We start from the raw sequence: 24,384 nt of genomic DNA on the forward strand, positions 1-24,384 counted from the left end.
GATTGTCAAAAAAGAGAATAAGCTACAGCTGCTGGTTTTTAGATTCACAAAACACCCATGATGCCCCCCACCTCGATTTTTTCATTTACCTGTTTGACTTCTTTTCCGTTCACCTTGTCCGACTCCTGGGAGAGATGGGCAGCATCCTCCACAGGGACAGATAACGAGAGGCCGTCTAGCTCGTCAGGCTGCCGTGGGAGGAGTTGGGTTTCGGGATCAGATCCTGGTGTATCCAATAGCAGAGGGGGCAAAGGGCCCCTTTTTGCCTCTCCCTCGTCCTCGGAACTGTTGCTGATGTGGCACTTTCTTCTCATGTGGTGGAAGGCCCTCGTCACCAAAACAAACTCCAAACTTCTGGTGGGGGTGGTGAAAGAGTCCATGTTTCTGCTCAGCGTTTGCACGCTCTCTGAAACACGCGCTCTTGGAACAAGATGGCTTCTTTTGTGTGGCGCTAGAACTTATGGGGAAGTGCTATGCTCTGATTGACAGAGGGTGTCACGGGAAGCTCTTAGAGGGGTCACACGACCAGCTTCCGGTCTGGTCAACGGGTCCCAGAACTGCACCCCCCAAATGGTCAAAGCGATTTGTGGGGCAGTCCTACAGGGAAAAAAACCCTCCTGATTGGTAGAGGGAGGCAGGGTGAGTTCTTAGAGGGGTCACACAACCCACTACTGGGCGGGTCTTCCGGTCCCGGAACTGCCCCCTGATTGGTCAAAGCAGTTCACGAGGCAGTCCTACAGGGAAAAAACCCCTCCTGATTGGTGGAGGGAGGCGGGGCGAGTTCTTAGAGGGGTCACACGACCCACTTCTGGGCGGGTCATCCGGTCCCGGAACTGCCCCCCGATTGGTCAAAGCGGTTCGCGGGGCGGTCCTACGGGGAAAGCCCTTCCTGATTGGTAGAGGGAGGCGGGGCAAGTCCTTAGAGGGGTCACATGACACCCCTTACTTCCGGTCACCTGCCCCTCTTGACCCCGGATGTATTACCCCCAAGGGCGGGACTTCCGGTGACAGGGGACGGGCCTAACGGGGGTCACATGACATCCTTTTTTACTTCCGGTCACCTGTCCCTCTCGACCCGGATGTACTACCCTCCAGGGGCGGGACTGCCGGTGACAAGGGAGAAGGAACTTCCGGGGAGTCGGGGGGGGGGACTTCCAGGGTCAGGTGGCAGGGCTAATGTTTGATTGATGGTAGGGCCCTTATACTACTCTCCTACCCCATAGCAGAGCTGGCCGCATACCACCAAGGTCTAGCTTCCCACCGAAGTATATGAGGTGCAAGCTGGAAACAAGCTGGCACAGACAGAGCACATTGTCCTCCAGCAATCCCTCTCTTGTTCCCATTCAAGGTAGCAGGAGCTCTTTGATCTATTTGTCTGTGCTTCATTCCCCGAGCACTCATCCAGGTCAGATGTCTCTTAGGACCTGAGTTGCCACCATCTGGACAATGGGACTTGGGTCATTCTGTAGTACCTGGAGAGCTGGAATTACAGAGAATATGACTCACTTTTCATATAGTCACCTATGCCTGCAGTAGCTGGAGATTTAGTACCAGTGAGTACCAAGCTACAGAAGCTCTCTGTACAAACAAAGCTTTAGGTTCCTCCATTGGGATCCTTCCAAGCTCCAAACTGAGATGGAGGAGGGGGGAGAGGGGAGACCCTGACCCTACCAGAAACTCATCCAATTGGAAGGTGCTCCATTGACTCAATAGCTTCTGCTTTTAAGTTATTTTACATCTCCTGACAGAAATAAATCTGATGGTGTGGAGTTTGGGGTAGCAAAAAGTGGCTTCCAGGGAGCCGATGGAGCCCAAAGAGTGGATCACACAGGTTGGGAAGAGGCATTGCCAGGATAGCCAGGAGATGCACTGACTTATATCACACTGGCTGCAGTTTCCTCCAGGTACGTCTACACCGCAAAGTTAATTCAAAATAACAGCTGTTATTTTGAATTAACTTTAATAGCATCTATACATGCAAACCGCTATTTCGATATTAATTCGAAATAGCAGAGCGCTTAATTCAAATTTGGTAAACCCCAGAGCTATTAAAGGGATAGACCCTGGCCCGTGCCAGATCCAAGCCTACCAGCCAAGAGCCAGCAGTGGCCACTGGGGCCCCTGAGCCAGTAGCCACAAAACGTGAGCCAGCAAGGCACTGGCAGCCAACCCTCCACTGCTCCTCAGGAGCAGTCTGCCAGCACCCAGGAGCCTGACAGGGGCTGGAGAAGGCGGGTGCCTTCCTGGTCCAGGGTGGAGATCATGGACCTTATTCAGGTTTGGGAGGGATGCCCCAGCATCCATGATCTCCGCACTAGACAGAGGAACACGGCCGTCAATGGCAGGATAGCTGCCAGCCTGGCCACCAAAGGCCACATGCGAACCCAGGAGCAGGTTTGCATGACATTCAAGTTGGTGCGGTGAGACCCCCAACCTTGGGCCCTGATCTTCCCTTCTCCTTTCTTCCCTTTGCTTCTCCCTTCCAACTTCCTCCTCCCAGGTTTCACCCTCCCCTCTCCCACCCACTCTATTCCTCTCTCCCACCTCCTTTTCCCAGTCTCCCCAGAGGTTCACCCTGTTGTTCAATAAACCCAGTTTCTATTTTTGAACATACATGTCTTTTATTTGACATCAGGAAGGGAGGCTAGGGAGGAGTAAGTAGATGGACGTGAGGGAGGAATGGGGCACGAGCCCCCGGTGGGGAGGACCGGGGTGGTTCTGAGGGCTCCTCGGGGTGGACACTCTCCTGCAGGGCCTCCTGGATCCTGACAGCCCCCCAATGGACTCCCCGGACGGTAGCCTGCAGCAAGTGCAGCTGGGCTGATGGCAACAACCCTACGAGACGCACCGGTGTGCCCAGGGGCAGCTCTGGCTCCATGTGGCCGAGTGCTGTGGTGTCCCGAGTGCAGGCACTCAGGGCACTCCAAGACAGGACTGCTTTGTTGTCCCTCATCGGGGTAGACAAGCGAGCGGGGAACCCGGGGTGGGGGTAGGGTCCCGTGAAGCACGGAGCTCAGTTAGCCTGAGGCAGCAGCCCCACACACTATGTCCTAACCTGATGCCCTGCCAGCACTGGTTCCGGCCAGCCTGAACTTCGGTTCAGGGTCCACTCAGTGTGGACGCGCTATTTCAAAATAACAAAATGCTATTTTGAAATAGGTTTTGTGTATAGATGCATAATTCGAATTAGCTTAATTCAAATGAACAATTTCGAATTAAGTTAACTTGAATTAACGCTGTAGTGTAGACGTACCTCTTTCAGAGCAGACTAAAGCTGAATCTGTCCTTTGATGTGTGGCTGATGCACTTCACACCTGTGGTATCAGTTACTGCTTGCTTGTCAGCTAAATTTCTTTATAACTCACTAATGAATAGGATTTCACCTGTATTTGTTACTTACAGGTCAACAGATGTTCCATGTCCAGCCATTTCATATTTTTGGTGTCCGTATGTTCCAGGATGATGCCTAAATAAGCAGTGTAAAATAAACATCAATAAAAAACCTTCTCTTGTTAAGTGCAAGGTGATAACATTGGCCCTTTGGCTTCTATTGTGGGTCTAAGGTGAGCTGTAGGCAAGAAAATACTAGAAAAGTTTAGCGTCCACACTGAAGAGAATAAGAGAAAAAAATTAAGAATGTTTACATAAAACCTCATTTGCTTTAAACAATCTATGTTCCTCTTGCCACTGCTGTCAGTTATTGGAGATATACTAGGATAGTGTATTAATCTAGTGGTGTGAACAAAGGGCTGGGGCCAGGAATAAGTGCGTACTAAGCAAGGATCTCACATGGATAAATTAATTAGGCCACAGTGCTTGCCTGGCTTGCATGGGTGTGCTAAGGAAAGGATGGCACAGGGCCAAAGGGGAGGAATCTAGTGCTTCCTGGGCAAGGCAATCAGGAACCTGCAACAGCAGGCACTGTGTGGCGGTGGCCTGCCTACCTCCCAGTGATGAAGCACCAGTAAGGAACAGTGAACAACACTGAGCTTAGGTCTATAGTTTGAGTCCACACTAACTCTGACTACTAAAAATAGAGTGCAGGTAAGATGACAGAAGCAGTCGGAGGAGCTAGCCACCTTGAGAACAGACTTTTGGGTTTGGATGGGATCATCCTTGGAATAGTTAACCCCTCCTGCTACTCCTGCCACAGCTACTCTATTTTTAGCACACTAGTTTGATCGGAGAATAAACATACCCTACGTGACAGTGTGCCAGCCTCTGCTACTAAATGACTGCGCCATCTCAAAGCATTCTATTGCAACTTACAAATTCCTCCTAACACCACACTGGAGAAGTAGGAGAACATTAACATCTCCATTTATGCATGAGAAGTCACAGCACGGAGAGATTAATAGTAGCTCAGTGCTGCACACAGGGACTTTTTCTGTCTACCTCAAAGGGAATACCAAAAGGGACACGGCACACTTTCTCTCACCAGCTAACTTGGCTGCAACTGCCCGGATCTCTTCCCAGCTGCTGCAGAAGTATGTGATGGTAGTTTTGTAAAAGTTCTCCAGTAGCTCAGCCTTCTCTTTGGCCTAGAGAAAATCAGGGACACATGAGCTCTCTCTGGCTAGAAATGCCCTTTGACTGCCAACACATGCCTTTACAAACCACAAGTAAACAGTCTGTGTTCCTCTTGCCACTGCTGTCAGTTATTGGACTCACTCAGACTTTTTTTTTAATTTAAACAAGTAAATAAAAGAAAGGACAGGAGGCTGTGTAGAAGTGGGGAAAGTGGGAATCTATGGCAGATTTACATTCCTCTCACCCTCAGTCCTGTATCCCACTCTAATAGGGTACGTCTACACTACAACGTTAATTCGAACTCACTTAGTTCGAATTACTTAATTCGAACTAAGCTAATTAAAACTAACGGATCTAGACTAAAAAACTAGTTCGAATTAGCGTTTTACTAATTCGAACTAGCATGTCAACATTAAGTGGACCCTGAACCGGGCTTAAGGATTGCCGGAAGCAGTGCCGGCAGGTCATCAGAGGAGGACTTAGAGCGTGGAGATGCTGTCTCAGGCTAGCCGAGGGCTGTGCTTAAAGGGTCCCAACCCCCACCCCGGACAGACAGTTCTCAGGGGTGCCCCGCTTGCAAAGCAGTCTTGGCTTGGAGTGCCCGGAGTACCCACACTGGGCACATCACAGCACTTGGCCATCAGACCGGCTGCACTTGCCGCAGCCTGCCATCTGGGGAGATGGGGCAATTGGGGGGCTGCAGGAGAGCTTCCACCACAAAAGCCCGCAGAGCCAGCCCAGTCCTCCCCATCGGGGGCGCGTACCCCATTCCTCCCTCAACTCCTTCCACTTACCCTTCCTAGCCCCTCTTCTTGATGTACAAAATAAAGGACAATTGTGTTCAAAAATGGAATCTGTCTTTATTGAACAAAACTGGGGGAGACTGGGAAAAGGGAGTGGAAGAGGGGAAGAGAGAGGGTGGCAGAGGGGAGGGCAACTAAAATGATCAGGGGTTGGGAACAGGTCTCATATGAAGAGAGGCTAAAGAGACTGGGACTTTTCAGCTTAGAAAAGAGGAGACGGAGGGGGGACACGATAGAGGTCTCTAAAACCAGGAGTTGGGTGGAGAGGGTGCATACAGAAAAGTTCTTCATTAGTTCCCATAAAGAAGGACTAGAGGACACCAAAGGAAAGGAATGGGTAGCAGGCTTCAAACTAGTAACAGAAAGTTGTTCTTCGCAAAGCACAGAGTCAACCTGTGGAACTCCTTGCTGCTGGAGGCTGTGAAGGCTACAACTAGAACAGAGTTTAAAGGGAAGTGAGATCAAGCCATGGAGGTTGGGTCCATGGAGTGGTATTAGCCAGGGGGTAGGAGTGGTGTCCCTGCCCAAAGTTTGTGGAAGGCTGAGGAGGGATGGCACGAGACAAATGGCTTGGTCACTGTCTTCGGTCCATCCCCTCCAGGGTCCCTAGGGTTGGCCGCTGTCGGCAGACAGGCTACTGGGATAGATGAACCTTTGTTCTGACCCAGGATGGCCATTGTAAGCTCAGTGCTCAGGGTCGGGGGTCTCAGTGGACCCCCTTGATTTTCATGCACACCTGCTCCTGGGTGGCCAGGCTGGCAGCTCTCCTGCCCTAGCCGGCCACCTTCCTGTGCCTAGTGCGGAGATCGTGGATGAGGTCCACGATATCCGCACTAGCCCAGGAGGGAGCCCGCCTTTTGCGGTCCCGGGCAAGCTCCCAGGACCTGCCAGCCTGGTCCCGGGAAGAGGGGGAGGGCTGGGGGGCATCGGGTGGGTGGCTCGATCCGCACCAGGTGCAGGGTCTGCTGGCTGGGTGCTGGCAGGCTTGCACCTGGCACGGGCACCGTAGCCAGCCCGTGCCCCTTTAAGGGGTCCGGGGCCGGGAGGGGGGCATAGAGTTTCCCTGGTGTTGGCCGGAGTGGCCACCAGGGAAAGCTGGGGAGGGCTAGCCTCCCACTAGTTCGCATTAAGGGGCTACACAGCCCTTAATTCGAACTAGTAAATTTGAACTAGGCTTAATCCTCGTGGAATGAGGATTACCTAGTTCGAACTAAGCGCTCCGTTAGTTCGAATTAAATTCAAACTAACGGAGCGCTAGTGTAGCACCTATGAAAGTTAGTTCGAACTAACGTCCGTTAGTTCAAACTAACTTTGTAGCATAGACATACCCATAGATACTTACATTGCCCATCACACATTCCCCCTGCTTCTACACCACAAGCCTATGCTGTCAATAATCTCATATAATTCTGTAGGTCACTCACAAGGTGTCTGCAGATATCCATCTGGAGCTCCTCAGGGTTCAGCTTGGTTCTCCAACTAAGATGCTCATTAAGTATAGTTTGGAGCCTCTTCAGTCCCAAAAATGGGGCACAGAGATGAAATGTAGCTCTGCACTCCTGAAAAAGAGGGTTGCACCAGTGAATTGTTCCATAACACGTATTGTGCTCATTCAAATGGAACTCATGTCCTTGACTGCTCATCTACCCCAAGAATAAAAGGGATTCCCCTGAAGTAATAGACAGAAAATATGCCAGCATGACTTTAATAGGGGGAAAGGGATTCTACTTCTGGAGTATTGCATCCAATTCTGGGCACCCCATTACTTAAAAAATGTTGATACATTGGAGAAAGTCCAATGGAGGGCAACAAAGATGATTAGGAGGCTGGAACACATGATTTACAAGGAGAGGCTGAGGGATTTGGGATTATTTAGTCTTCAGAAGAGAAGAGTGAGGGGAGCTTTGATAGAAGGCGTTAACTACCTGAAGGGGGATTTCAAAGAGGATGGAGAGAGGCTGTTCTCAGTGGTACTAGATGACTGAATGAGGAGCAATGGTCTCAAGTTACAGTGGGGGAGGTCTAGGTTGGAGATTCGGAAAAACTATTTTCCTAGGAAGGTGGTGAAGCACTGGAATGGGTTACCTAGGGAGGCAAAGGAACCTCTAAATCTAGAGTTTTCAAATCCTAGCTTGACAAAGCCCTGGCTGGGATTGTTTAGTTGAGGCTGGTCCTGTTTTGGGCAGGAGGTTGGACTCAGTGACCTCCTGAGGTCTCCTCCAAACCTATGGTTCTATGATTTTATAATACTGAAAACTGGAGATAGCAGCAATGTTTTTTCAGAACAGATGTAGCTATGAAAGCTGCTTCACTAGGCATAGCTGTGGTCTTTCCTCTGTTGTGGGGAGGCAGGAACGTGGGGTGCAGAGATAGGCAGGAATGAACTCTTGGGATCAGACCCATGACCTATCCTGAACTCCAGTGAGACAACCCTGGCTGCTAAGGACCAGCCTGTCTGGGATTGACTCAAAAGGAGGGCAATGAACTGAGGGAAGAATTTAGGTCTCCACTGCGGGAAGGAATAGCAGAGCTCCCCTGGCATCAGGAGGAAGATTCTTTTTGCTTAGTAATTAAGTCACTGTCATTCTTACCATTGAAACCTCAGGGCTTGGATCTTGCAGGTGCAGCAGAAGCGTGACCCAGCTCTGTCTAACCTGCTTGGCAAAATAGTCCTTCCATTTTCTCTTTGCAGAGCCGGCCAGGATACCAAACAGGACAAAGGCCAATGCACGAAGAGTGTTGTCCTCCTATAGCCAAGAAAGCCACACAGGTTGGTAACGAAGAAATAACCACATCATGTATCTAGCACAGCTGTCTCTTCTACATTAGGGTAGAGTGATTCCAACTACAGAAGTTTAAAAGAACTGGAATTAATCAAGTTTGGGCCAAATGTGTTGATTCATCAAAATACTTTGAAGACAGTTCAATTTTGACAACATTCTTCCAGAAGCCAAGTAGGGGTACTTGGTCAGCTTCTTGGTGACCCATCTAGCAGGCTAACTGGGATCTTGGGCTTCCTGGCCCTCACCTTCAGAACAGCCTGTCTGGCAGGCTGACAAGGAGCCAGGAAATGTGCACCCTGGCACCTCTAATTCCCAGTGTTTCCAGGTTCCCTGTCTCCAGCATAGTCTGCCAGTAGACTGCCCTCAGGCAAGGCTCCCAGTAGAGCTGGGTTGAGAATAGTATTACGGTTTCACAAAGAGTTTTGAAATTTGGGCTGGGGGTGTGTCCCCCAAATAGGAACAAAACCAAAATTTGAAATCTCAAACTTCTCTGCAAAATGGAATAATTTCAACCATCTGACATAAAAATCGTATGGAGCAGGCCCAAAACAGTCTATTACACCCTGTATGCCCATTTTCCTTGTATGCAGCTACCTAATCTAGTATTCATACTTCCTTTGCCATTCTCATTGGAAATAAAGATGAACAGAAGGGTGAGACTGAAGGAGCAGGGATGGCATCCTCATTTTCTTAATTCTCTGCTCCTCCATAAAACACATCTCTTCCCTAAGGCCTAAAATCACTTCATTCTGACATGAACAATGCCCAGTGAGGACACATCATGCATTGTAAATGGAGCCTCATCAATGTCAGCTGAACTGGGGTTGAAGGCTTCTGTTCACGTACATTATCGAAGTACTTCCGGATCTGTGTGGTGAGGTCTCTGAAGGAAGAACCTATGTCCTTCCCTTTCAGCTCGTTCAGAACGTTGGCCAGTGCCTTCAGGCTTTCGGCAGTGACTTCAGAACTGAAAGTGTCTTCTAAAGTCCTGATCAGTGCCTCCAGAAGAAACTTCTTGTACTTTTTCACCTGTTCAGACGTATGACATTAAAAAACACTTTCCACTAACCACATTTCTAATATTTTTTTTAGCAATTATGAAGCAGTGGGAATTTCATCTGCCCCCCTATTGACCTATAGCTATATTTTACAACAGGTACTAGCTACAATAAGCCAAACTCTGTGCCATATTACACCTATGTAATCCTATTAGATTTCTAATTACTTAGATTTGAAGGCCAAAAGGGACCATTGTGATCATTCAGTCTGACCTCCTTCACAACACAGAACCTCCCCAAAATAATGTCTGTTTGACTAGAGCACCTCTTTTAGAAAAACAGCCCATCTTGTTTTTAAAGTTGCTACTGATAGAGACCCCACCACAACCCTTGGTAAATGGTTCCAATGATTAAAATTACCATTAAAATGTATGCCTTACTAGCAGTCTGAATTAGTTTAGCTTCATTCCCCCTCCCTCCCCCATTGAATCTAAAGGCACATTTTCTAGCCCTTTGAAAATTCTTGTGACTCTTCTCCAATTTATCAACATCCTTCTTGAATTGCAGGCATGATCCTGACAGTATTCTAGCAGTTCTCACACCAGTGCCATAAGCAGAGGTAAAATAACTTCTTTATTCTTATTCAGAATCCCTCTGTCTATGCCTCCGAGGATCACCTCAGCTCTTTTGGTCACAGCTTTGTACTGGGTGCTTACGTTCAGCTGATTATCTATCATGATTTGAGTTTTTTAGTGTCTCTGTTTCCTGGAATAGAATCTCTCATCGTGGAAATAAAGCCTACACTCTTCATTCCTAGGAGTATACATTTACATATGATCATATTAAGTACATATTGTTTCCTTATGCCCAGCTTACCAAGAGAACAAACCTGCTGTGTATTGACTGCAAAGAGGTTACAGGGGTATGAGAGAGCAGACATTGGCCTAGTGCATTGTGCATGGCCTCTGTAAATCCTGAGCAATTGTTTCCTTTAGTTTCTCTAGTTATGCTGCATTGTATTCAGTATTCTATCTTACCTTCTCAGGTGCCCCATAGACTAAATTGCCTAGGCCTCTTACAGCCATTTGACGGACAATGCTGTTATTGTCCCGTGACCTTTCTTCTAAGCTATGTAAGATAGACTTAAGGATCTTCTTCTCCCTGAGTATGGGATCAGTCATTAGCTGAAATAAAATCAACATGTCCATTAGCTCTAATATGTTCATTAAGATAGCGAATATAATTTGAGGAGACACGTAATACACTGTAATTTATTATTCTATATGAATGAGTACTGTGTTAAAAACATGGATTTTTCCTTTTAGGCACTATAATGGGTGATTGCTCATCCCTTGAAAGCCTCTCAGTGACTGCATTTGATACCACAATCCTTTTCTCGCCCAGGTGCATCCTGCCAGTCGATCTTAGTGAGTCTTCCATGGCTCAGCCCTCTGGCCAAGTCCCAAAGTCCAAACAAATGCCTTTTAGGTCCTGTTGCCCTCACTAGGGTCTTCAGCCCCAACTCTGGACCCTTTATAGTCTGTTCTTTGTTCAACCTCTCCATAAGCCTTGTCCCCTTCATCGGGTTTATGCCACTGGGGAACCTGAGCCTGCCCACTACTCTTGGTTCCAACCTAGAAATAGCAGCGAGTCATTGCTTCATTTCAGTTTATTGCTACTTTTTCCTTGGGTTCTTCCTATGGGGCCACTTTCAGTTTCTCCCTCTAATTATATGTTTAAGGCTCGTAAGGACTCTCTCTCTGCAAATTCAGCTTCAGAAAATGCTGCCTGAAATAAACCCCTGTGAATTGGTTTGGCCAGAGAATAGCATCTTTTCTTGGCCCTCCACTTCCTGAAAGGAACTGACCTAATAAAGCCCTGTAGCTCCATATATCTGAGCCAGCTGGGCTCTGATTGGCAGCTTTCATGAGGCCTCTTGAAAACCCACGTTTGTGACTCCTTTCCTAGGTGGGGTGTAGAAAGATTTTGGGGCACAAACAGATTCCTAGAACCACCAGATGAGCCTCTAAAATAGCGACTTAGCGTAAATGTGAAATATGACACAGACGTTATAGCAAGGCTGTGGAGAGGGAGGATGCTCCAGTAGTTAGCAGCCTAGGACTTAGGAGGTTCCAGTTCAATTTCCTGCACCCTCAAAGACTTCCTAGATGATGTTGGGCAAGTCACTTGGGCCTTCTGTGCATCAGTTTCCTGTTTGCAAAATGGGACTAATAGTGTTTCCCTGCCTCACAGGGGTATTGTAGGGATACATACTTTTAAAGAGTTTTGAGGCACTCAGATACTACATTATCATTTTGAAGTACTCAGATAATACACGTTTCTAAAAGGATGTTTTAAGGAAGATGGAGAAAAATTGTTCTCCTTGGCCTCTAAGGATAGGATAAGAAGCAATGAGCTTAAATTACATCAAGGGAAGTTTAGGTTGGACAGCAGGAAAAACGTCCTGCCTGTCAGGGTGGTTAAACCCTGCAATAAATTGCCTCAGGAGATTGTGGAATCTGCATCACTAGAAATATTTAAGAGCAGGTTAGACAAACACCTGTCAGGGATGATCTAGACTGTGCTTGGTCCTGCCGTGATGGCTGGGGATTGGACTCGAAGACCTCTCAAGATCCCTTCCAGTTCGAATGTTCTATGAATCTATTATTCTAGATTAATGAGAATCTAAGATAGATGTTAATGTATTTGTATGTTGCTTATTTTATAGTATTAGGACACTAGATTCATTTAGAAGATTTGCTGAGCTAGACCAAAATCAGGAGCTGTTGGTCAGTATTAGCCCTAGGAATTGTCAGAAAAGGTCTAGTAATGCAAATTCTATGGCTACATCTACATTGGCATGATTTTGCGCAAAAGCAGCTGCCAGTCTACACTGGCGGGGAGTTCTTGCACAAGAACACTGACATTCTAATGTCTAAAATCAGTGCTTCTTGCGCAAAAACTATGATGCTCCCACTCAGGAAAAAGCCCTCCTGTGCAACTGTTCTTGCGCAAGAGGCCAGTGTAGACAGGCCACATTAATTTCTTGTGCAAGAAAGCCCAATGGCTAAAATGGCCATCGGAGCTTTCTTGCGCAAGAGAGCGTCTACACTGGCACGGATGATTTTGCAGAAAAGCGCCTCTTAGCACAACAGCACATGCCAGTCTAGACGCTCTCTTGCGCAAATATTCTAATGCGAAAACTCTTGCGTTAAAAGTATGGGTATGTCTACACTACAAAGTTAATTCGAACTAACAGCCATTAGTTCGAATTAACTTTAATAGCGGCTATACATACAAACTGCTAGTTCGAATTTAAATCGAACTAGCGGAGCGCTTAATTCGAACTAGGTAAACCTCATTCTACGAGGAGTAACGCCTCGTTCGAATTAAGTAGTTCAAATTAAGGGCTGTGTAGCCACTTAATTCGAACTAGTTGGAGGCTAACCCTAATCAGGTTGCCCTGATGGCCACTCTGGGCCAAACCAGGGAAACTTTTCTGCCCCTCTCCCAGCCCCAGAGCCCTTAAAGGGGCATGGTCTGGCTACAGTGCCTGTGCCAGTGGCAAGCCTGCCAGCACCCAGCCAGCAGACCCTGCACCTGGCATGGCATGAGCCAGCCACCCGCTGCCACCCAGCCCTCCGCCTCTCCCCAAGACCAGGCTGGCGGCTCCTAGGAGCCTGCCCAGGGCCACAAGAGGCAGGCGCCCGCCTGGTCTAGTGCAGAGATCGTGGACATTATCGAGGTTTGGGGGGAGGCCTCCAGCGTCCACGACCTCCACACTAGGCACAGGAATGCAGCCGTCTAGGGCAGGATAGCTGCCAGCCTGGCCACCAAAGGCCACATCCAAACCCAGGAGCAGGTTTGCATGAAAATCAAGTTGTTCCAGTGAGACCCCCGACCCTGAGCCCTGCGCTTAGTACATAAGAACATAAGAATGGCCGTACTGGGTCAGACCAAAGGTCCATCTAGTCCAGTAGCCTGTCTGCCAACAGCGGCCAACACCAGGTACCCCAGAGGGGATGGACCGAAGACAATGACCAAGCAATTTGTCTCGTGCCATCCATCTTCAGCCTTCCACAAACAGAGGCCAGGGACACCATTCCTACCCCCTGGCTAATAGCACTCCACGGACCCAACCTCCATGAATTTATCTAACTTCTCTTTAAACTCTGTTATAGTTCTAGGCTTCAAAGCCTCCTGTGGCAAGGAGTTCCACAGGTTGACTATAAGAAGAACTTTGTGTGAAGAAGAACTTTCTTTTATTAGTTTTAAACCTGATGTCCATTCATTTCATTTGGTGACCTCTAGTCCTTATATTATGGGAACTAATGAAGAACTTTTCTTTATGCACCCTCTCCACACCACTCATGATTTTATAGACCTCTATCATATCCCCCCTCAGTCTCCTCTTTTCTAAGCTGAAAAGTCCCAGTCTCTTTAGCCTCTCTTCATATGGGACCTGTTCCAAACCCCTAATCATTGTACTTGCCCTTTTCTGAACCCTTTCTAAGGCCATATCTTTTTTGAGGTGAGAAGACCACATCTGTACACAGTTCTGAAGATATGGCGTACCATAGTTTTATACTTCCCCTCCTCCTTCTTCCCCTGGCTTCCCCCTTCCAGCTCCCTCCTCCCAGGTTTCTACCTCCCCTCTCCCACCCTCTTTCTTCCCCTCTCCCACCTCCTTTTCCCAGTCCCCCAGAGGTTAATCCCCCCCGCCCCCAGTTTTGTTAAATAAAGAGAGTTTCTTTTTTTGAACACGTGTCCTTTTATTTTTTACATCAGGAAGAGGGGGCTCGGGAAGGGTAAGTGGAAGGAGGTGAGGGAGGAATGGGGCACGAGCCCCCGATGGGGAGGACTGGGGTGGCTCTGCGGGCTCCTCGGGGTGGAAGCTTTCCTGTAGGGCCTCCTGGATCCTGACAGCCCCCTGATTGACCTCCCCCGGATGGCAGCCTGCGGCAAGTGCAGCCGGGCTGATGGTCGAGTGCTGAAATGTGCCGAGTGTGGGCATTCAGGGCACTCCAAGACAGGACTGCTTTGATGTCCCCATCGAGTTAGACATGCAAGCGGGGAATCCTGAGAACTGTCTGTCCGGGATGGGGGTCAGGTCTTTTTAAGCACAGCCCTCGGCTAGCCTGAGGAAGCAGCTCCACACCTTAAGTCCTAACCTGATGCCCTGACGGCACTGGTTCTGGCCAGCCTTAACTTCGGTTCAGGGTCCACTCAATGTGGACATGCTATTTCGAATTAGCAAAATGCTAATTTGAATTAGTTTTTAGGTCTAAATGCACTCATTCGAATTAGCTTATTTCAAATTAACTAATTTGAATTAAGTTAATTCGAATTAGTGCTGTAGTGTAGACATACCCTATTTGCGCAAAATCTTGCCAATGTAGACGTAGCCTATCTATATCTTGCTCACTCTCTCTTAACCAGCAACTAGAATAGGCAGCTAGGCTAGGCTAGTTTAGGCCCCAAAAATAACAAAGAGAAAATGATTAAGAAAGGTGTAATGAAGTTCCTTATGAGATTTCCTTATAAAGGACACATTCTACTATCTAAAATGAATTCCTGTGAACTGAACTGTACAATTCCCCAGAGAAAGGTAAACAACAGATAACAGCCTAATGGTGGAACTGCTCATACCTGAGCAAAGAAAGCTGTGCTGGTGACTCGCTGGTTTTCTGATGGGGAATTTACCCAGGGAAGGAGGCTCTGTATGATCTCCACTGTTATTAGTCCAGATCTTTGCAGAACCCTGGAAGACAAAAGGAACCACTTATGGGGCAGACTGTGCACTTCAAAAGCTTAGCTGCTATGACCATACAACTCTAAAACCTACGCATGGAAGCTCTGTGTTTCTCACCCAGGGCACCCCGCACAAAGCTATACCTGAAAGTTCCCTGTCAGTCACTCTATTTGTTGCCGATCCCTGAGGATGAAGTGCTGTCTCCTAGATCTCTTACCTCACCAGCAAACACACCCCCTCGTGGTGAGTCTGCGGATTTTCAAGAAGCATCCAAGTTTTCTGCATCCAGAGAGTTCTTATCAGTTTCTCATTCGTAGCCTTGAGAAGCACAGCCTCTAATGCTTCAATAGAAAGCCTGGGGGAAAAGAGGCACAGAACTGTAGTAACCAATAGAAAGGCACAGCCTAAGCAGTCAGGAAACCCCAGTTACTTGTCAGGTCTGTTGTTCATTGACAGTTCATCCATTGACAGTGTCCTGGGGACCACTGTTTTTGGAAGGACTTAATTCCAGGAGGTATTTCAGTCTCATACATCTCATATTACTAGTGTTGCTATGGACAACATTTTGCAGTCACTTTCTCCTATCTGCAAGGTGTATGGGCACTAGCACAGTACAGTAATATGGAAAAAATACACAACCAGACCCCAAAAGCTGGGACACAGAGAGATTAGTGATCACTAATGGTTATTTTGGGGCCCTATGTCCAGCGAGATGTGACAGGGTGCTGAGAGCTTGTACTTGGGGTCAGCACTCTGGTAACTACTAGTACTAATTAGCTTCCCCAGAGAAAGCCTAATTGGATAGAAATGTACCTGATTGCCTGGCTAGAGTGGGGCTATAGAATCAACAAACCTATTATCCCATTAATAAGGAATCTGCCTAAAGGGACACCCACAGGAGTGTTTGAGGGAAACAGAGAGCAAAAGAGACAAAATGCTAGAGGCATCTAGATAGACTTATGTGTAGTGCTGGGGAGGAGCCGGTGGTCGTGGTACATGTAGGTCTCAATGACATAGGGAAGGGTAGGAGAGATGTCCTGGAGGCCAAATTTAGGTTGCTAGGAAAGAGACTGAAATCCAGGACCTCTATGGTGGCATTCTTGGAAATGCTTCCAGTTCCACGCGCAGGACCAGGTAGGCAGGCAAAGCTTCAGAGTCTCAATGTGTGGATGAGACAATGGTGTAGGGAAGAGGGGTTTGGATTTATCAAGAACTGGGGACACTTTTGGGAGAGGGGGAGCCTATACAGGAAGGATGGGCTCCACCTAAACCAGGGTGGAACCAGACTACTGGCACTAAACATTTAAAAGGCTGTAGAGCAGTTTTTAAACTAAGAGATGGGGGAAAGCCGATTGGTGGGGAGATGCAGGGAGACTTCTCTTAGAGGAGAATCCGTTGATAGAGATTCTCTAAGCTGTAGTCAGAAAGAGAGGACAAAGAGACTGAGGCCTGAGGAGGCCTAGATAGTAGTGTTTGTGTTGCCAGAGGTTGGTGGTTTCAGGGAACTGACCTATAGCAAGCACAAACAAGACTTTCTCATATTAAAAGCAGGTGATGGTAAGGTGCCTCATAACCCTGAGAACTCCTGGGGAGTGTCACACAAATGTACTGGGATTCTCTTTGTTTTGCTCCCTTTCTTCTAATTACCTGCAAGGGTTGCCCTCACATAGTTGTTGTCCTTTTCTAAATAACCTCCTTCGGCTGCTCATCCTGGGCAAAGGCATCTTTTGTCCTAGGGTTTGGCTGATCTGCTGCAGAAGAACAGTGAACAACTCCGGGAACAGCTCCTGCACAGTTTTGCTCAACTGCAATGCTGACACCACTTCAAAGATGGCACATGTTGCCTGAAAGGAGAGCATGGTAAAAGAAGAGGTCTCTTCCTAACACTATCACACTCTCTCCCCTTCTGATACCTGCTGGACTAAATTCCCACTCCTGTCACTAACTTGATGAATGACCGAGAGCAATTCACTCCATGTGTGCCTTAGCGTCCCATATCTGTAAAAATGTGTACGACCTATCAAGGCATGTTATGAGTTGCACAAAACATTTGCAAAGCACTGTAAGAAATCTGATTCAAAGACTTTCTAATTGCCAGATATTATTAAGTGAATCAGCCACATACTCTAAATCTGCCATCTGTTGTTCCACAGAAAGCACAGCTGGAATCCAGGAAACAGTACTTCAGAAAAGAAGTGCCCATATGACAATATTATACCACTCATCTAGCTTTCCATCAGCATGTGTGTCACAAGGCAGAGAAATACATGTCTGTCGTCTAACTTACTGTGAGAGGTTCAGCAGCTGCTAAATGCAGGTCAGTTTCTGTCTCTGAGGTCGTGCTTCCTTCTTGGCTTGTTGGAGTCTTTATTCTTTCTATTAGGACCTTCAGGACTTGAGGGGCGAGCAAGGGATCTGTCCCCAGAGATCTCCACAGCTCAGTGGTGTCACTGCAATTTAACATAAGTTATATGTGACCCCTGGAGACTTTTGTGGCTCTGACTATATGCATCATATTCAAGTAAAGAACAAATTTTCTCCTTGACTATGATCAGGGCTCACCAACCGCGCTGTCCGGCGATCTGCGCATGCACAGATCGCCCAAACCTGGCTCTTCCAGGTTACAATCTACACGCCATGGGTGAGTAGATTGTATTATTTGTCAAGCCCTGCCTATGATGAGCAAGTTCAGAGTGCTGTCCTCCTTATATGGTCCTCATGTTTTACATATTGAGTTTCTAGTTACAGAACTAAGTTAAATTACATTTCAGGTTACATTTCTACAGTGCATGACTATTTGGGGATCCTGGAGGTATCCTGAAATAGCTACCCCACATTTACACAAGCAGCCCGTTATTTTGAAATATTTTTCAAAATAATGGGCACACTATTTTGCCATCCCAATAAACTTTGTTGCATGAGGGATAAGGGATGGCTTGAAATAGCACATTATTTCGACATTTGGTGCTGTGTAGAAGCGCCACATTTCAAAATAGGCTATGCAAAATATGATACGCAATTTGCAGAGTGCATATTGTGCATCTTATTTCAAGTTTAGGGTGCTGTATAGACACAACCCTAGTCTTACTGCACCATAACCATTAATGCTAGACTTCAGAAGGAAAGGACACAGAGCTCTAATCACAGTTCCTGTTTTCCTACTTCTCAGTAGATATGGAATCATGAGCATGTGATGCCCAAAGATCTACGGCCTGGGAGACAAGTTGAAGAAAGAAAAATGATCTTCCTACTAACTGGATGTACAACTATGAGAACAAATATTTGTGGCTAGCCCATGACCTCTTCACAAATGGCATTCCCTGGCCTCTATTTGCCAGAATGGGCATGTTCTGTTCACTCCCTATGGGGCACCTGGCATTGGCCACTGTCTGAAGACAGGATCCTGGGCTAGATGGACGTTTGGTCTGACCCACTACAGCCGTTCTCATGTTCTTAGATTCCTGCACTGATGACTGATAATTCAGCTAGGGATGTTTGAATGAAATGATAGATATGCTTACCACCCTGTCTTTAAGTACCAAGAATGACAATTCCATTCCAGCAGCCATACCCTTGCTGATACCAAAAGCCTGGTGCCCTATCCTTGCTAATCAGCCAGGAATTTGGATTTGAAGCTTTCATGCTACCAGAAAACGAACAGTCACTGGCAATTTCCAGGGTGATGTTAGTTCAGGGGTCTGGAGAGGCAAAAGTCCACTCCAGTGATGCCAGTAAAGGGAAGTCTTTAGGATGCCAAAGCAACTATTAATTAATGGAAACAGAATGACACTTAATTTCTCCCTGCACCCACCTTGACATGGTCTTGGACCTTTCTGCAGAAAGACCCAAGCTATTAACCTTTAGGAATTATCTCAAACTGTCTGTGGCTTAAATGAAGCCTTACATCTTCCAGTGAAGCCGTGGGATCCATGGTTACCAAAATGAACACTGTAAGGAGCACTATATACCTGTCCATCGGCAGACGTTTCATGAGGAGGCTGAAGATCACTGCCTCTAGGTGATGGTGACCTAGAATGGACACTGCCTCCACCAGGAACTGCCTCAAGCTACCCTGCTTGATGGTAGGCATGTGAACGTATATTCTACTCAGGATAGCTGGCACCTGGACAGAATAAAACCAGAAAAAATGTCCCTTTTCCATTCTCTCCATTCATTCTGCAGAACCAAAACGTTTATTTAGTCGTTTAGCAATTTGCTGTTCTTGTAGAAAATCCTTCCTTCAAAAAACAAGTATTTAGACATGGCTGCATAGATTTAACCCACAAAAATTATACATATCTCTGCCCATACCTGGCTGCAACACCGGGTTAAGACATGCTGAGGCCCTAAGCTATGTCAAGTTAAAGAGGCCTCATTGCATTTCCAAAAAAACATGTATTATTCTAACAGAAAGGACAATGAAAATAGAAATAATCTATCTATCTATCTATCTATCTATCTATCTATCTATCTATCTATCTATCTATCTATCTATCTATCTATCTATCTGTACATAGGCAAAGAGGCAAGTAAAAACTAGTAATTTGGGGGTATTTTTAGAGACCCCTCATTATCTGAGGCCCTAAGATGTAGTTCACTTAGCTTGTCTCTTGGGGCCGGATATTCTCTTTTTGCATTTTACTCGGAGTCTAATTTTTCCAAGCCTTTCATGGCTGGAAACTGTGACAACAAGATAGACAACTAATCAAGCATCTTCCTTTTCCCTTGGGGTACGGCTACACTAGCTCGTTAGTTCGAGCTAGGTAGGGTAATGAGGGCAAGCAGAGTTGCAAATGAAGCCCAGGATTTAAATATCCCAGGCTTCATTTGCATGTTCCCGGGTGCTGCCATTTTAAAATCCTCCTTAATCCGAACTCCGTGCCCGCGGCTACACGCGGCACGGAATAGGTAGTTCTAATTAAAGATCCTAATTCCATGAGGAGTAACGGTAGTTCAAATTAGGATCTTTAATTTGAACTACCTAGTCCATGCCGCATGTAGCCGCGGGCACGGAGTTTGGAGTAAGGGGGATTTAAAAATGGTGGCGCCAGGGAACATGCAAATGAAGCCCGGGATATTTAAATCTCGGGCTTCATTTGCAACTCCGCTTGCCCTCATTACCCTACCGAGCTCGAACTAACGAGCTAGTGCAGATGTACCGTTAGATTATCTCTGTCTTCTGCTGTTGATTCCCCCATTGCCTGACTCAGGATAGGAACACAGATGGAATTAACTTCCAATCCCAGGGGGAGAAACAGCAAGACTTGTGTTCACTGCAAATGATGGCAAAGACCTGAAAGCCTGCAGGTTAGCCAGAAAAACCTCTCCAGCTTCTATTTTACCTCATCCAGCATGGCACCTCCACACTCCTTCAGGATGATCTTCATCCACAGACCGGCTGCTGTGGCACAGGAGGGGCTAGCAGACAGCATACGATCCAGTATGGCCTCAATAAAATCTGTGGCTTGTTCAGAGGGAAAGTACTTACTAACCACCTGTGGACAGATCAAAAACAGGAAAGATTGCAATGATAGTCGGCTCCAGTACTTTTAAGAAAGGAGGCCTAAGAGCTGTATAGGAAAATAATGTATTCATCAGCAAATTGCTAATTGGGCTCATATCTGGCAAGGCAGTTGCAATTAAAATTTTCTCTGTAATCTTTCTAGCTACCACATCTCTATTCTACACTAATAATATCAGGTTAGATCTTAGGTTGTACAGTTAGCACAACATTGTATGGGACAAACAGGATGTAAATTTCCAGTTTATATTCTATTATGTACATGACATCTTTTCACAAAATATAAAAATATGCAAAGAGATGCATGCACACAAATATAGGTTCAGGTAAACACACAAGGTGCCAAGACTGGTTTCTCAGCTTGATGTCCCGCTCACATATTTTCCCCCTGGATGGATGGATGGATGGATGGATGGATGTGCGCGCGCACATGCATGGGCATGTTCATGCAACTGTCTGGAATCTGTTTGTTTTTTACATGGCATTCATAGCATATACCTATGAAAAGCATGTTACTGATTACCCATGAATGCCTCACTCCCATAGCTCGCTCCAAGTGTGGAAAGACATCACAAAAGCATAAAACAATCATAGAATCATAGAATACTAGGACTGGAAGGGACCTTGAGAGTTCATCGAGTCCAATCCCCTGCCCTCATGGCAGGATCAAATACTGTCTAAACCATCCCTGATAGACATTTATCTAACCTACTCTTAAATATCTCCAGAAATGGAGATTCCACAACCTCCCTGGGCAATTTATTCCAGTGTTTGACTACCCTGACAATTAGGAACTTTTTCCTAATGTCCAATCTAAATCTCCCTTGCTGCAGTTTAAGCCCATTGCTTCTTGTTCTATCCCCATAGGCCAAGATGAACAAGTTTTCTCCCTCCTCCTTATGGCACCCTTTTAGATATCTGAAAACTGCTATCATGTTCCCCCTCGATCTTCTCTTTTCTAAACTAAACAAACCTAATTCCTTCAGCCTTCCCTCATAGGTCATGTTCTCTAGACCTTTCATCATTCTCGTTGCTCTTCTCTGGACCCTCTCCAATTTCTCCACATCTTTCTTGAAATGCGGTGCTCAGAACTGAACACAATACTCCAATTGAGGCCTAACCAGCGCAAAGTAGAGCGGAAGAATGACTTCTCATGTCTTGCTCACAACACCCCTGTTAATGCATCTCAGAATTATGTTTGCTTTCTTTGCAACGGCATCACACTGCTGACTCATATTCAACTTGTGGTCCACTATAACCCCTAGATCCCTTTCTGCCGTACTCCTTCCCAGACAGTCGCTTCCCATTCTGTATGTATGAAACTGATTGTTCCTTCCTAAGTGGAGAACTTGGCATTTGTCTTAAACTTCATCCTATTTACCTCAGACCATTTCTCCAATTTGTCCAAGTCATTTTGAATTAGTGACCCTATCCTGCAGATTAGTCGCAACCCCTCCCAGCTTGGTATCATCTGCAAACTTAATAAGCGTACTTTCTATATCAATATCTAAATCGTTGATGAAGATATTGAACAAAGCCGGTCCCAAAACAGACCTCTGTGGAACCCCACTTGTTATGCCTTTCCAGCAGGATTGTGAACCATTAATAACTACTCTCTGAGTATGGTTATCCAGCCAGTTATGCACCCACCTTATAGTAGCCCCATCTAAGTTGTATTTACCTAGTTTATTGATAAGAATATCATGCGAGACTGTATCAAATGCCTTACTAAAGTCTAGGTATACCACATCCACCACTTCTCCCTTATCCACAAGACTCGTTATCCTATCAAAGAAAACTATCAGATTGGTTTGACATGATTTGTTCTTTACAAATCCAGGCTGGCTGTTCCCTATCACCTTGCCACTTTCCAAGTGTTTACAGACGATTTCCTTAATTACTTGCTCCATTATCTTCCCAGGCACAGAAGTTAAACTAACTGGTCTGTAGTTTCCTGGGTTGTTCTTATTTCCCTTTTTATAGATGGGCACTATATTTGCCCTTTTCCAGTCCTCTGGACAAGGGAAAATGAATGGTGCACAGCCACTAGGACAGTCACCTAGTGTTTGTTACCTTAGCCATTTTGGAAGATGCTTGAAACAGAGCCTCAGGGTCTGGAGTTGTTAGTGCCTCACGGAGACAACTCAGCTCCTCCTCTGCTGACCCCAGGTTAGTGCACTGACCTAGGATAGAGAAAAGGAGAAAAAGTATGGCAACATTTAATAAAACTGAACCTCTGATCCATAGATAATCATACAGGAGGATCTATGGGGTATGTTATTACCAGCTGTGTGTGAAATTTTGGCCCCACTAAAGCCAATGACGAAATTCTTGTTGACTTTAACGGAGTCAGAATTTTACCGTCAGGCTATGTCTAGACTACATCCCTTTTTCGGAAAAGGGATGTAAATTAGACGTATCGCAATTGCTAATGAAGCGGGGATTTAAATCTCCCCTGCTTCATTAGCATAAAAATGGCTGCAGCTTTTTTCGGCACGGAGCTTTGCCGGAGAAAAGCGCCAGTCTAGATGCTGATCTTGCGGAAAATTAAGCCTTTTCCGAAAGATCCCTTATCCCTCCGAAAAAGGGATGTAGTCTAGACGTAGCCCCTATGTCTGAAAGTTAACAGTAATGGCATGTGATTCATTGTGATTCGTACAGGATTAAACAGGCACTGTATTCTGTGTGGAGCATCTTTCTCTGTATATCTGGTTTCAGTAGCCACTCTGCTCTCAGTCTCTTTAAGGGAAAGCTGTCCTGCTCTGTCATCTCCCTCTCCCCACCCCACTCTGCAGAGCGGGGGCATATGGGCATATGGCGGGGGAGAGAGTGTGTGTGAGACAATGTGTGTGTGTGTGTGTGTGTGTGAGAGAGAGAGAGAGAGAGAGAGAGAGGGACATGCTGGCTGCCAGAGAAATCTTAGAAACAGTGCACTGCCTCTTTAGATAGGCACTCCGTTACTCACCATACTTCAGACTGGAGCAGCACTATTGTATGTGTCCCTCTCCCCAAACTCTGCTCTGCAGAGATGATGACAAGGGCAAAGGGGTCACCCTGACTTCTGCACGTCTCCCTGCTCACCTCCCCTCCACACACCACTAGCAGCAGATAGGATGGAGCAAGGTCGGAGAGGGGCAGCTGAACACATGCTGCTGGCATGCTTGCTAATCAGCTGAGCGCTCCAGACAGAAATTCTGGGGAGAAGGGCAGATCTGGCCTGTGTGCTATATTTTGTCCACCCTCTAATATTTGCAGATTATTTATTATTTGTGCAGTTCTCTTCCAGCAATGTACTTACAAGGCCCCAGTCGTTCTGTTATATAAGTGTTGCTAACAAGACAGAAAGAATTACAGATGGAAAAAATGGTCATTACAACAATGAAAGAAAGTGAAGAGTTACTTACACCTGCTCATGGTCTCCTCACCTTGTATATTGAGAAGACAGTTGATACAGTCAACCACCCTCTGACGCGATGTCATAACTGAATCACAGGTGTATGGTGCTAACAGCCCAATCAGAGATCCAATCTGATGAAAAGTTTCCTGAGGCTAATTTTAAAAGAATGAAGAATGAAAGTTCTCCGGCTATACTGGACATTATTTGCCTTCTTTATTGTGAACTCCATTACTGTACCTGGGTACGGCACATTGGAAAACATAATCCTTGTTGTACATGCAAATTGATGGGGTCTAAATTAGCTGTAGCACTCAAGAAAAATCTCAGAGTCATTGTGGATAGTCCTCTAAAAACATCTGTTCAACATGCAGCTGCAGTTAAAAATGCTAATGGTATGTTAGGAACCACTAGGAAAAGGGATGAATAATAATATGATAAATATCATCATGCCACTGTTTCAAATCCATGGTACACTCACACCTTGAATATTGCAAGCAATTGTAGTCCTCCAACTTAAATAAAGTTAGGTTATAATTGGAAAAAGTTCAGAGAAAAGCAACAAAAATGATATGGGATCTGGGACAACTCATACAAGGAGAA

General features: G+C 46.3%; 2 protein-coding genes across 2 annotated transcripts; both read right to left on the bottom strand.

The window, feature by feature from the left end:
• Window positions 1-708: 708 nt before the first annotated feature.
• On the bottom strand, window positions 709-10,962 carry LOC149525972 (protein maestro-like). Its single transcript, XM_089775759.1, has 7 exons — window positions 10,152-10,962; window positions 8,963-9,145; window positions 7,925-8,080; window positions 6,758-6,892; window positions 4,439-4,541; window positions 3,401-3,466; window positions 709-1,480 (listed from the first exon to the last, which is right to left on the bottom strand). The coding sequence occupies exons 1-7, from the start codon at window positions 10,338-10,340 to the stop codon at window positions 1,407-1,409; spliced, it is 906 nt and encodes a 301-aa protein (XP_089631885.1). The 5' UTR covers window positions 10,341-10,962; the 3' UTR covers window positions 709-1,406.
• A 4,085-nt stretch (window positions 10,963-15,047) lies between these two features.
• On the bottom strand, window positions 15,048-22,572 carry LOC142825342 (maestro heat-like repeat-containing protein family member 2B). The gene is made up of 6 exons (XM_075917299.2): window positions 22,461-22,572; window positions 20,209-20,361; window positions 18,835-18,989; window positions 17,154-17,316; window positions 16,514-16,710; window positions 15,048-15,221 (listed from the first exon to the last, which is right to left on the bottom strand). Exons 1-6 carry the CDS (start codon window positions 22,467-22,469, stop codon window positions 15,080-15,082), a joined length of 819 nt encoding a protein of 272 aa, XP_075773414.2. The 5' UTR covers window positions 22,470-22,572; the 3' UTR covers window positions 15,048-15,079.
• Between the last annotated feature and the right edge of the window lie 1,812 nt (window positions 22,573-24,384).

Source organism: Pelodiscus sinensis, chromosome 1 (assembly GCF_052426305.1).
Source record: "Pelodiscus sinensis isolate ZL-2025 chromosome 1, ASM5242630v1, whole genome shotgun sequence".
In the NCBI taxonomy this organism is placed as follows: domain Eukaryota; kingdom Metazoa; phylum Chordata; order Testudines; family Trionychidae; genus Pelodiscus; species Pelodiscus sinensis.

Bases quoted from the DNA above. Each gene is read 5' to 3' on its own strand.
- LOC149525972 (XM_089775759.1), bottom strand. From the start codon at position 10,340: ATGAACATATTAGAGCTAATGGACATGTTGATTTTATTTCAGCTAATG. The intron at 9,146-10,151 runs GTAAGATAGAAT...ACGTCTGAACAG, and splicing joins TCTATGGGGCACCTGAGAAG to GTGAAAAAGTACAAGAAGTT. The intron at 1,481-3,400 runs GTAAGTAACAAA...CTGTAATTCCAG, and splicing joins CATGGAACATCTGTTGACCT to CTCTCCAGGTACTACAGAAT.
- LOC142825342 (XM_075917299.2), bottom strand. The intron at 18,990-20,208 runs GTAAAATAGAAG...TATTCTGTCCAG, and splicing joins GAGGTGCCATGCTGGATGAG to GTGCCAGCTATCCTGAGTAG. The intron at 17,317-18,834 runs GTATATAGTGCT...GTTAAATTGCAG, and splicing joins AAACGTCTGCCGATGGACAG to TGACACCACTGAGCTGTGGA.